The sequence below is a fragment of the Oryctolagus cuniculus genome, chromosome 7 (genome assembly GCF_964237555.1).
Source record: "Oryctolagus cuniculus chromosome 7, mOryCun1.1, whole genome shotgun sequence".
Classification (NCBI taxonomy): domain Eukaryota; kingdom Metazoa; phylum Chordata; class Mammalia; order Lagomorpha; family Leporidae; genus Oryctolagus; species Oryctolagus cuniculus.
The window spans coordinates 113668089-113681599 of NC_091438.1; the positions used below are offsets into that span (position 1 = coordinate 113668089).

The 13511-nt window shown below is 43.0% G+C and overlaps 1 protein-coding gene across 21 annotated transcripts in view; it reads right to left on the bottom strand.

Moving 5' to 3' along the window:
• FGGY (FGGY carbohydrate kinase domain containing) overlaps window positions 1-13511 on the bottom strand; it is a 532663-nt gene that overhangs the window by 484222 nt on the left and 34930 nt on the right. For all 21 annotated transcript variants that reach the window (XR_011390684.1, XR_011390683.1, XM_070078420.1 and 18 more), the window contains exons 2-3: window positions 12400-12638; window positions 5882-5993 (exon numbers count right to left, since the gene is read on the bottom strand). Coding sequence is in view for 19 of the 21 variants with exons in the window: in XM_070078420.1 (XP_069934521.1) it covers window positions 5882-5993; window positions 12400-12600 (313 nt within the window). In the remaining 2 variants the exon portion in view is untranslated. The remainder of the gene's footprint in view (window positions 1-5881; window positions 5994-12399; window positions 12639-13511) is intronic.

The window sequence follows — 13511 nt, forward strand, 5'->3', positions numbered from 1 at the left end:
ATGGCATAATCTACTAATAACTATGCAATGCTGTTTATCTGCTCATATGTCCACTTTGTCTAGTCAGTTTAATTAAAATTAGTTCACTGAGGTGTTTCTTTTTCATTCTGTTGGTTTATTTGTTGGAGTGGGAATCATGCAAGCTTTGGAGGTAATCAAACCTTATGGGAAACACTGAGTCTTTAAGTTAAGGATGAAGACATATTTAGGGGCTAGTGCTGTGGCATAGTGGGTAAAGCCGCCACCTGCACTTCCAGGATCCCATGCAGGTGCCAGTTCTCGTCCCAGCTGCTCCATTTCCAATCCAGCTCTCTGCTATGGCCTGGGAAAGCAGTACAGGATGACCCAAGTCCTTGGGCCCCTGCACCCACCTGGGAAGACCGAGAGGAAACTCCTGGCTCCTAGCTTCAGATCGGCCCAGCTCCAGCTGTTGTGGCCATTTGGGAAGTAAACCAGCAGATGCAAGACCTCTTTCTGCCTCTCTGTAACTCTGCCTTTCAAATAATAAATAAATAAATCTTTAAAGAAAAGATATATTTAGAAAGTCCTGAAATTTTCCTTAGCCTCATTATCTTCATCTCCAAGGTGGGGGTAATAATACCTAATTGCATATAAGGGTTACCTGAGATCTTTCACTCATTAAACAAGATAGTGAGCACAAAGGTTATGGAAAGTGCCTATCAGATAGGATGCCCTCAGGAGGAGTAAATCATAAAAGGCAGAACTTAAAACTAGCTGGAAAAGGAGCAGCACCTCCGAGAGCCTACCTCTCCCATCCTATAGCTCAGAGGGTAACTGACTACCCACCCGTCCTGTCTTCCTAGCTTCCGGGAATTCGTCACATACTGATGGGCAAACCAGGATTCCTCTCACAGCCTCCAATCTCTCCACTGGCAAGATGCAGAAAAGAGCAAGGAAGATGCCCAAGAGATTATTAGAGGAAACACAAAAGGAAACCAACCAGTTTAGTGAACTGGGCATTGTCACGCTTTATTTTATTTAACGGCAAGTTAACTGCAGCAGCTACCTATCTTGCTGGTAGCAAACATTTATAATGTATGTTTGTGTGCCTCCCAAGTCCTGTGCGAGATGTTTAACACACATCATTTCACTGAGTCCTCAAGACAACCTTCTGTTCCAGGTATTATCCTGCTTTGGCAATGACAAACTGAGACTCCAAGGTCGAAGCTGTGCCCAGTGTCTCACAGCTGGGAAATGCAGGAAGTGTGCCTGGGAAGCAGAGCTGTGTCAAGAACAAATAGATTGGTAAAATGAATAAACCAGAGTTGGACCTGTCAACATGAATAATGATGCCAGTGGAGATATTTTAAAACACACTATATTTTGTTTGTTGTTGTGGGTATAGACACATGGGGTAAAAACACAAGAGGAATGTGTGCTTATGCGTAGCGACTGCAGCAGAAATGCTGCCTGTGAGGCAGAGGGGAAGGAATGGGGCACAGATACCAACAGAAGTCGTCTTTTAAAAATTTGCAAATACGGCAAATTTCTTCTGTGTATCCTCAGTAGTGGGTTCAGAGGAGTATGTTATTTTCTGTGCTCTTCAGATCTTTGGAAAGGATTTTTTTAAAAGAAAAAAGTCATCCTAGGACAATACCTACATCAGGCCACTGACTGGGAAGATTTCAGATCTCAGTACAGCTCCACACAAAACAGTAAGACTTAGGAAACAGAGTACGTGAGAGCCTCCACAGGAATCTCGGAGAACGTTCGTGCAAACAGCAGAGAGGATCCACTGTGTACAAGAATCGCTCGCAGCCCTGGTTCTCAGCCCAAGTCACCCACTGGATGCACCTGGTGAGCTCTGAAAACCACTAACATCCAGGCCCTTTTGCGGAACCACAGACGAACCAGAATGTGGTACGTGCACACCTGCACACCTGTGTGAGTGTGTTGAGGGGGGCAAAGTCAGAACAGTTTCATGACTATTTTACAGAACATATCTATGGCTGCTTCAAGACAAAAACACTCGCTGCTGATCTTCCAACGATAGTGAAGAGAGGAAAAGCAGCTCTTGCAGGCTCCGCATACAAAAGCTCACAGGATGAAGTCAGAACCGTAGAAGGAGAATTGTACAGAATCACTTCACTAACTCCCTCGCCTGGACCTCAAAACTGTTCATATCAAAATCAACTCGAGCTGGAATTCCTCTTTCCATGAACATTTATGTATTTATTTATTTAACAGGTAGAGTTATAGACAGAGGGAGAGAGAGACAGAGAGAAAGGTTTTCCTTCCGTTGGTTCACTCTCCAAATGGCCGCCATGGCCAGTACTATGCCGATCCGAAGCCATGAGCCAGGTGCCTCCTCCTGGTCCCCCATGCAGGTGCAGGGACCCAAGCACCTGGGCCACCCTCCACTGCCCTCCCGGGCCACAGCAGAGAGCTGGACTGGAAGAGGAGCAGCTGGGACTAGAACCCGGTGCCCATATGGGATGCCAGCGCAACAGGCGGAGGATTAACCAAGTGAGCCACAGCGCTGGCCCCTCCATGAACTTTTTAAAGTACCTAAAATGAAAATAAAATAATCATTTTATTTGATTAGAGATTGAGAATTAATCCTTTTCCAGTTCTTATAGAAAGACACAAGTATATGACCCAAGGGAAAGTTCATGTCACCTTTACGTGGGTGTGCTCTACATAGCAGGCCCAGCATCAGGTGCCAGGATGTGCAGTGGAGGGTCACCTTAGGAGCACGTGTTTGAATGAAACAGTAGACCACAGACTGTCTATAGACAGTTTGATATCCACCAGAACAGGAGCGCCAGCTATGGCAACACAGAGAGGAGCAGAGAGAAGGCTCTAAGCTACACCTGAGGATGCATAGAGAGATTCCAAAAGGCCAGAAAGCTTTAACTTAATTCTGAAAATGAATGGCCACAGGTTAGCCAGGTGAAAGAAAAGTGAGAAAAGATGTTCCAGTGGCAGCTGAGGGAACCAGGAAGATGTCATATTTTAAGACAATTGGAGGAAATTTTGTCAAGCAGGATTTGAGTTATACAGTCAGCCAAGGACAGTTTATTCATCTATGAATTCACTTAATTAATATTTTGAACACCTCACAGGATGTGTTCCTGCCATAGTTGAGGGGAAAAATTACTAGGAATCAGCAAAAACCTTGACTTCTTAGATTGCTGCGCATGGCAGCGGAAGTCCTAACTCCCCAGCCCCCCATGATCGTCCTCCCCAGCATACTTGTGCTGTGATGACACAACAGGGACAGGTGCCAGGATGGCCACAGAACTACACTGCTGTCCAACCAGGGGCTGCTCCAGTTTTCAAAGAAAGAAGGATCAAACAGGAGAAGGCTAACAAAAATGCTATTTTATGATAGAGTGATGCTTAGTGCTCCTACACTATTGCATTTGATTTATTAGCTTTAGCTAATTTTTTTGGTCAACTTCTAAAGATGATAACACTTTTGCCAGTCTTGTGGGTTTGCTATTAATGGCAACTGAAGTTACCAGCAATCTTCTTCCTGCTCACAGCTACTCCTCTGAACCAAGCATGACTAGATCACTGCCATACCATGCAAGGAGAACCAATCTTTAGAGAACCTTTAAATCACCTTTAAAATTCTAGCTTCATGTTCTAACACAGGATAAATCATTCCAATAAAAAAGAATCTAGCATTAATATAATCTGTTGAAAGGCAAGAAAGTGGTGAAGGACACCTGTGGCTTGATGCAGCTGATGAATGGGTACATTTCAGCCTTTTAGTTGGAATGAAGTTATTTCAACACTTCTAATTAGGGTTGCAACTTAACTACCTTTGTAAGAGTGCCTGTTAACAGGAGGCAATTCTATCTACAATGAGGAAAAAGACGGCATTCAGAGAGGGTATGCACACAAGCAGGTTGAACAGGAACTCTCTTCTTCCACTTGAAGTGTTCAGTTCCTAATATTTTCACTGTCCACTCATCTGTGCCCAGTGACTCTCCACATACTAGAATTACCAATGAAACTTACTTAAAATGTCAGTGCTGTAGCCCCATTCCAAAACGACTGAATACAACTCTTGGGGATAAGAATAAAGATAAGAATGAAGGATAGTTTTTTTTTTTTTTTAAATCTCTAGTTAATACCAATTCACAGCCAGTGTTAAAACAAACCAATAATATGTACATTAGTAGACCAAACAGTGTAAAGTCCTTGAAACTTCATTCTGAACATCAAAAGCTATGCCCAAAATGAGTCTTCTTCCTACAGCATCCCTAGGAAACAATCATCTAACCGTTACTTAAATAAATCCAATAAAGGAAGCACTGATATGCTCCCCCAGTAGTCAGGTTCATGGCCGGCCACACCTTGTAATTAGAGACTGCTTGCTGCTGCTGGGCTATACTTTGCTTGTCTAAGAGGCACTTAGTTCTCTGCCTGACCATCCTGGGTCTGCCTGACCATCCTTGGCCAGAACAATGCAAACTGAGCCCAGGGCAAGGACCATTCAGACTCATCTTTAAAGCACTCGCACCTAGTGTGACAGGGATTGGCACACAGTAGGTGCTGATAAATGTGGCAATAAGGGGGAAATGGTGTGTGTGAGTGTGCAAGTGCATCCATACCACTGTGCCCTAACCATTCATCCATGTGCATAGGTTTCCAGCACATTAGTTACAATAATCACTACTGTATGTACTAGAAGTGTGTAGAACACATCCCCTAATCATAAAGATCTTTAATCTAATACAGACTTTTTCACCTGAGCGTTTAGGTATCCTCTCTCACTTTTCACAACAAAGCTACTGTTCATTATTCTGGTTGTTTCAGGAGAAAAAACTGAGACATGCAGAGACTAAGTGACTCACCTAAGGTGTCACAACCAAGCAATAGTGGAACTGAGATCTAGTCCCTGACTCTAAGGCTCCTGTATCCCTGTGTGCCCTACAATACCACAGCCGACAGGAAGACAGGCACTGTTACTTACTGCAGTGTACGTAACTAAGGGTGTTTACACAGAATCTAGCCCCAAACATGTTTGTAACGGCTACCCTGGCAACAGCTGACTTAAAACAAATAAAGCCACCCCTATTTAGATGCAGCATGCAATTTCTAGTGCATCATAATCTCCACCATTCCCTAATGTCTTATACTCGTGATATAAAGTTAAATATCAATCTAAGCTTATCTCCACACATGTAAGCTCTTGCTTGTCTCAAACTTGGTCCACGTCACTAACTTACGTTCCCTGCCTGCCTAGTGTAGACTCATGGGTTTGCAACCCAGTGCTAGTGCTACTGGCTAAAATTCTGCATGCAGCTCACCTGCTTTAAAAAAAAAAAGTCTCTGATGATTAGGCTGAAGCACTCTTTTATATTTGAAATAGCTCATTACTGTGGTCCCAAGTGTCCTCTAGAACAACAGTATTAAATGGGAATGTCCCTGGCCTGGCTGATGAAAACAAAAAGGCCGTCTGTTTCCAGTTTCTGTGTGGCACAAGGTCCTGTCTGCCTTGTTCTATTTTAAATAGAGTTGGCTCGCCCACTCAAATGAATATGGGATATGCGCTTCTCAAATAAATAAAGCTGCTTCAAGCACTGGCACTCCATTCCCAGAAAACACCCAAAGCACTTAATCGTTCAGGGCTAGTCATTCCAAGACAGTGACCCCAGGTCCTCCCCTCATTAGCTCTTTTCCATGGCTCTTGTGACCTAGCCCCCAATGCCACCCCATTCATACCAATTGCTCTTGAAGCCTTTAACCACTGGAACATGATTTCTGACCTTCCTAATCCACCTGATTCTCACCCTCAGATATAAGAGATGTCTGACCTTGTGTTCCACCTGGGCCCTCTACACTAAAAGCCAGGTCTGCCCCAGCCAGTCTCCCACCACCAGGAAAAGAAGGGGACTGGTCCTACCTTCGTGGTTTACTGGTAAAGGACGAAACTGCTTATCCAAAACAACCAGAGAACACGTAGCATCAAATCCAAGTCCTCGAATCCGGTTTAAATCAATCCCTCGTACAACTTTCTGTTTTAAAAACAAACAAAAAGCATATATTACAACATGTGCTTTTAAAAGCTTGAAGGAAAGTTATGACTAGAAGAAAATGAATGCTAGGATAGAAGCAATTTTTTGACAAAAGTCAGATAATAGTGTAATATCATAAAAAAAATCTTAAAGATTTATTTTTTTTAAATTTGTTTAAAAGGCAGAGTCATAGAGAGGCAGAGGCAGAAAGAGAGAGACAGGTCTTCCATCCACTGTTCACTACCCAAATGGCCAACAGTCGGAGCTGGGCCGATCTGAAGCCAGGAGCTTCTTCCAGGTCTTCCACGTGGGTGCAGGGGCCCAAGGACTTGGGCCATCTTGTAGTGCTTTCCCAGGCCATAGCACAGAGCTGATCTGAAGTGGAGCAGATGGGGCTTGAACCAGCTCCCACATGGGATGCCGGCATTGCAGGCGGCAGCTTTACCTGCCAAGCCACAGCACAGGTTCCCCCTAAAGATTTTATAAGGGAATGAGAAACAGACAACTAACCTAATTGGAAATTAAGCAAAGGGGCCCAAAAATCATTTCATAAAATAAAAAAATAAAAATAAAAAACAGTAGTGGGCATCTGGCTTGGTGGTTAGGATGCAGGTTAAGATACCTAGGTCTCATATGGAAGTACTTGGGTTTCACATCTGGCTCCAGCTTCTGACACCAGCTTCCTGCTAATATAGACAATAGAGGAAGTGGTTATTGGGTTTCTGCCACCCAGGTAGGAGACCTGGATTAGGTTCTCAGCTCCTGGCTTCAGCTAGGCCCAACTACGGCCATTACAGGGTTTTGGGGAGGGAATCAGTACAATTGGAGCTCTATTTCTCTCTCTGCCTCTGAAATGAATAAATATTTAAAAATTGGTCGAAAAGTAATTGAAAACTTTCCAAATTAAATGGCAATCAAAATACATGAATATAATTAGATAAATGCAAATAAAAATATGTGAATTTTCATAATGGCAAAAATGGTAAAAAAAATTAACAGAATATAGCTAAGACAAGAAATGGAAAAGTAGAATTACCTGAATATTATTCTAATGATAAGTATTGAATTAAATTTTGGAAAATAATTTTATAATGTCTATTAAAACTAAAAATAGGCATATCTTTTGGGGCCACAATACCACTTTTAGGAACTCATCTTAACAAATTATTAGCATTTTGAATTTTGGATTTTCAGATTAGGGATGCCTGTGTTCTATCACATCGTACTGCCTACGTTTTTAATCAGAGAATTTCCTGTTGCCCAAGAGAATCACCTGTAGAGAGGACATGTGCTCTAAGGGACAACAATTGCTAGTTACCTGTCTGTGACTGCTGGCAATCTCTTTGCCCCATAGCCTCAGGTGAATGTCCTAGATGCCTCTATTGCACTGATCAGTTCAGACTTTTAAGAACGTAGGGACCAAACAGGTCTTGACAAGGGAGCGTGGCCTCATGAAAATGAGTCACAAAGACACAGACTCAAATCCTGGTCCTATCACCCTGGCTGTGTGACTACAGGCAGGTCACAGAGTTCCAGTCACTGCAACTCCACACTTGACTTGCTAGATCACATTTTTATAGCATTTACAGGCATGGCTGTTTCTGCCTAGGACATCCTTCTAACCTGACTTGGAAATCACTGGGTAGTGGTTAAGATCAATAGGTTGGCAGACAGACTGCCTGAATTGAAACATGGGCTGCGGCATACTAGTTGGATTTTGAGAAATCAGAAAACAAATTCTTCAGTTTTACACACCTATTACTTTTACCTTCATTTCCCAATGATATCACGAGAATTCAGCAAAATAGCTGTGATTACCTCAACCCCTGGCATTTAGTGCATAATCAACATCTCCTATTATTAGAATAAATTTGCTGCCTTAAATCTTCTTTGAAGATTGATTAACCAATCAATCAAGCAATTACTAAAACAGTCCTAACTTCTACTTGTCACACAGTCATATTGGTCTCTGTACTTAGAGAGTGCATGCCTAACTTGGTATGTCTACCTCACACAGACTCACAAGAGGAATTGGAAGAGAAAATGTAGATGATTCAACAAAACTCCAAACCACAGGTCAACTTTGGAGTAGAAATGAGCATGGGATACAGTACCTAAAGAACCACATTCTGGTAACAATACCACATCCTCTGCTCTGAATCAGGTAAACTTGTACTGATCTCATCATTTTTCTGAGCCTGTTTCCTGAGAGTGAGAGATAGCTTCCAGGTGAGGATCAAAGGATCCAAGGGGTATGAAAGTACTTTGGAACCAACAAAATTTTTTAGGAAATAATGATGAAAAATCCACTCAATGCTTCCTTAACTGCATTCACGGAATTTTTTATGTACAAAGCACAGCACACTTTCTATGTCATGTAAGCACATACAAAGAGAGTAGGTGAATGTCACATAAGCACATACAAAGAGAGTAGGTGAAGGGGGTAGCAAAAGAAAAAAAAAATGGAGGTACTCAAATCTTCCTAAAAATTATGGAGCAACCCTCTAGTAGGAGCAAGAAACATATTTTCTTCAGTCTATTTTATGAATCTCCTCTGAAGACTCATTCAGTGCTACATTCTAACCATGGCCTTTAGTCAAAAGCCTGTGTCTCTATGTCTAAAACAGACACCTTCATAAGGAACTCAAGAAATAATTGCGACAAGTCTGATTTGGCCAGGTAGCACTATTATTTCCCCAACTTTACAAGAGAATGCCTTATAATAATGTTATCTCAGTACTTTATATGTTGTGTGAGTGTGTGGGTACAAACTGCTGAAATCTTAGTATAGAGTTTGTCTTCTGTATATAAAGTTAATTAAAAATGAATCCTAATGAAGAATGGGATGGGAGAGGGAGTAGGAGGGAAGATGAGAGTGGGAGTAGGAGAGATGAGTGCAGGGAAGAACCACTATATTCCTAAAGCTGTACCTATGAAATTTGTATTCATTAAATAAAAGCTTTAAAAATAATAATAATGTTATCCACAGCTGGGAACTACTCTCATTTCCTAAGCTCCTCCCCCGCCCATCTAATCCATCCCAGAAAGATGGCTGTCAGGGTCACACTTCCCAGAAGTCCCCAAGAGCTTAACGTGGTGACCTAGGATTCTTTTTTTTATTTTTAATTCATATTAGTAGAAAAAGAAAGCAGTCCAGTAAACTCATCCCAATATCTTGGAATCAAGAGAATCTCCCTGGCTGGAGAGCAAGCACATTGCTCTCCCCAAGAATTTCCAGAGAAGTAAATTTCTGCAAGCTCATCTGGTAACCTGGTCCATGTCTAACAACTGTCAACTTATAGCTGTGGGGCAGCAAAAAAATATTTGGGAAAGAGTTTGTGCCTTGCTTTGTTCTTACTGTGAAACTGGTTCACTCTTACATGTGTTTTATATCAGTGAGTTTTGCCATACTGAGTTCCACAGAAACCCTCCAAACTGAGAACTGGAGGGTAAGAGGTATACCTGGTTTTATCCTTAACTCCATTTAGATCAAAGGTCAAAGCCTGCAACCTCACAGACAGAACCCAGCTGGCAGCTGAGTTGTGTGTGGATGGTACTTGCATTCTTTGAAATCTTAATTTGAGCAATGCCTTTGTCAGCTTTGGGGAGTGCATGGAGTTAGGAAATACCCAGTTCCCTCAGGCTTTGTCACTCCCTATTGCCTACACAACTCACTCACTCACTCAGTTGGTTCCTAGCAAGTATAATCAAGCCCCTTCTAGGGTAGACTCTTCCAAGCCTCTGGGAAATAATGAAGACCAAAATACTTACATATATAAATAGATTGATAAGTAAGCATATGTATAGCTATAGATAGAAAAGTATGCATATAGATATAGATAGATATATCCTTGCTCTTTTAGAGATTATATTTTGGTAAGGATAGACATTAGTCAATAAATCACATAAATTACAGAGTATGGGTATCATATAGTAGAAAGTGATTTGTCAGGGGGATCAGGAAAGCCAGAGATTACAAGAGAATGCATGTTTCCCGGTTTCCCGTGAACTTTTTAAAGACCCCTCTTACAGTTCGTACCAAGCTAGAATGAAATGGTACTTCATGGCCTTCATCTGTGTTGGTTTCTCTACCACACAGCTGAGCTGCTTGGTGTCTAACAGAACTCGCTGTGTACCTCTCCTAGATACACGCCAGTGCTCAGCAAGGAGCACAAAGCACATAGCAGCTGCTCACTGAATGCTTGCAGATGAAATCCAAGAATGCCACTCAACAAACGCCTGCTGGCTAAACAATTCCTCCAGCTTATATTCTCCTGCTTCTTAATAGAAGTTCACTTTATACAGTTAACTCATTTAATCTTCACAACAACCCTACAGAGGGAGGTTCTCTCATCTTTCCCATTTTATAGATGAGGAAACTGAGGCAAGAAACAGGAAGTAACTTAGGGAAGATCAGAAGCTTCCAAGATGTCAGAATTGGGATATCACTCCTAGCAGTTTGGTTCTATATGGAGTGCTCTGTATGTAAGCTCTATATGGACGGCTACCTTTCTCACACCCATATTTTAAAGGCTTTCTTCTTTAAGCCTCAAACCAGCAATGATGTTCCCAGTAGATGGGCCATGCCTACCCTACAGCTTCTGGCACACGGCCACGTATCCATATCCACGTGAGGGCAATGGCCTCAGACCCAGGAGCTTTATTCAGGCTTGCTGTAGTGAAATAGCATCGTTAAGGACGAATGCCCACAGCACTTATGCGGCTAACAGAGCTCAAACAGATGATACGTTGGCCGCCACTGGGAGATGATTAAAAATCTACCATTAAACCAAGCTGTACTTAGAGTAGACCTCCTTTAAAGTAGCTTTTCATCAGGGGATTATATTTTCTTCTTGACAATTTCCTTAATGGCAAGAAAGGCTATATGTTAGAAGAACAAAGGAGACCCAAGGGCAAAGAGTAGAAGATTCTCACCAAGGTGGGGGCTGAAAAGCAGAGAGAGAAGAGGAAAATTAAACAGGCAGAAGAGACGACATGCGCCTCTTTGATTCCTTTTATTTCTGCATAATGCACTGGTGCTGCCCACCCCCAACTCCTTTCTCGACCTTCTTCTCCAGGGGCACTAACAGCAGCTCAGAACTCATTAAAGTTTAAACAGACTGATCAATAAAGACAGCATGGTGAATTGTCCATCTGCAAATTACCAAGCACCTCATAAATATTTAAAGAACTAAACTAGGAACAGGGAAAATGAGGAATCTAGGATTTTCTTTTTCCCTCTGGGGGGAAAAAAAAAAGGACAAAGAGATCTCTGCCCTTCCCGATCACCAGGATATAAAGTCAACAGTCAGCTCAAACTCCAAATATGAACAAGTGTGTCCAGCATCACTTTCTTGCACAAGCCAGTGGGCCATATCCATTCCCAGGCCACTCAAGATGAACATCTGCCTGGTGCAGACAGAAGAGCTCTGGTCTGTCTGACTTCCTTGCTTTCTTAGAACACACCACGTTTTCACTCTGTGTGCTTTGCATAGGCTGCTGTTGCGTCTGCCTGAAATGCAGGCAGGAGAGGTCCCTGAGTCACAGAAATGCCGCTCTGGAGTCACACTGCTTAAGCTCCACTCCTGCCTCTGCTACTTCCCAACTGCATGAACTTGGGTAAATGACCTAGCTTTTCTGTGCCACCCTTCTTAATAAAATGGGGTCATTATGAAGATTCATCTCTACACAATGCATGCTAATATTTTTTTTTCTTTTTTATTTTTTTTGCCAGGCAGAGTGGACAGTGAGAGAGACAGAGAGAAAGGTCTTCCTTTGCCGTTGGTTCACCCTCCAATGGCCGCCGCGCTGCGGCCTGCACACCGCGCTGATCCAATGGCAGGAGCCAGGTACTTATCCTGGTCTCCCATGGGGTGCAGGGCCCAAGCACTTGGGCCATCCTCCACTGCACTCCCGGGCCATAGCAGAGAGCTGGCCTGGAAGAGGGGCAAGCGGGACAGAATCCGGTGCCCCAACCGGGACTAGAACCCGGTGTGCCAGTGCCGCAAGTCAGAGGATTAGCCTAGGGAGCCGCGGCGCCGGCCCGCTAATATTTCTTACATAGCACTTACTACATAATAAAGGCACAGCAATCAGCCATGATAATCAGTGATTTCTTCCACATTTGGTCACACCTTAAGTTTCTGCATCCCTTACGCTCTCTTCCAAGAACCCCCTCCGGTTAGCTCTTTTCTTAGATATTTCACTCCCAGCACTCAACACATCATATTTTAACTGTCCATTCCTGCTGCTGGCCAGTGAGCTCCTGAAAAGCAAGGCCCATGGCTTGCACTGTTCTGTACATAAAGTTAGCCCAGCACAGTCCCTGGCACCATGTAGACATGCAACAAACACTCCGCAGGTCGGGAGTTTGAACAAGGAGAAATCACCACACTTTTGTCTATACCTTTGTGACGATGCAGCATGCAGCCCAGATGTCCTCGGAGGACTGCTCATGGTGGTTGAATTGAGGCTCCCACTTCATAATTGGCTGGTCTGCAAAAGCCAAGAGAACGCCACACTGGTCTACCAGAGCTGCGCGGACACTGCCTGTTCCAACGTCCACACCCAAATAGTAGTTCCTTTGTTCCTGTTCTCCACCAGACATTGTGAGAGACGCCGAAAGCACGTGAAAACCAAGTGAGTCTGCAAAGACAGTAAAAAAAAAAACACATTGGAAATAGAAATAAAATAATACAGCTTTCTAGCTCATAGCCATTTATTATTTATTCATCCAACAAAAATTTTCAGTACTGTCAGTGTACTAACAACACTAAGCTCAGTAGTAGGTGAACAACACAGACATGGCCTCAGACATCAAGTTTCCATTCTTGGAAGGACATTAGGTATTTAATTACATAATTATTTAAATGAAGTTGTGCTGAGTGCTGTAAGGGCAAATAGAAGGTGACAGAAGAACTTAGAAACTAGAGGCAATAGAGATTAATTTATTCTCAGTAAACTGGAATCAGCAAGACAGTGGCCATAGGACCAATGCAGCAGGATGGTGGTTGAGTAAAACACCAACAGCAATGATTGCCCCAAGAAACACTAATTTGACGAGTTAATCATAAACCAAATCATCTTTGCAAGAGCTACAGATACCAAGTGAGAGACCACAGTACCTCATTTTAGAAAAATAATAAGAAATCTTGTATTGAAGAAGGCAGTGAAGAAAAGAGTTGCCCATATCAGTCCCCCAACTCCAGCTCCAACTAGGACATTGTGGAGAGACACTTCAGCTCCCATGTGGAAAAGGGAGATAGAGTGAAGTCTTAAGATTTGACTCCCAATTCCAGGCCAACCATGATAAAATTCAGGGTTGAACATAGCCCCATGGTCCCTGTCCCCAGACTCATACCTAGACTGACCATCGGGTCCCTCTACAGCCATGTGACCTTGCTTCTGCCACCTCTTCCTAACTACCTGCAGAAAGTGGAGCAAGACAAGCTCCAGGGGAGTAGCACAAGAGAGGGAGCTTAGGAACTTATCTTGGACCTCAGAGCCAAGCCTTGGTCA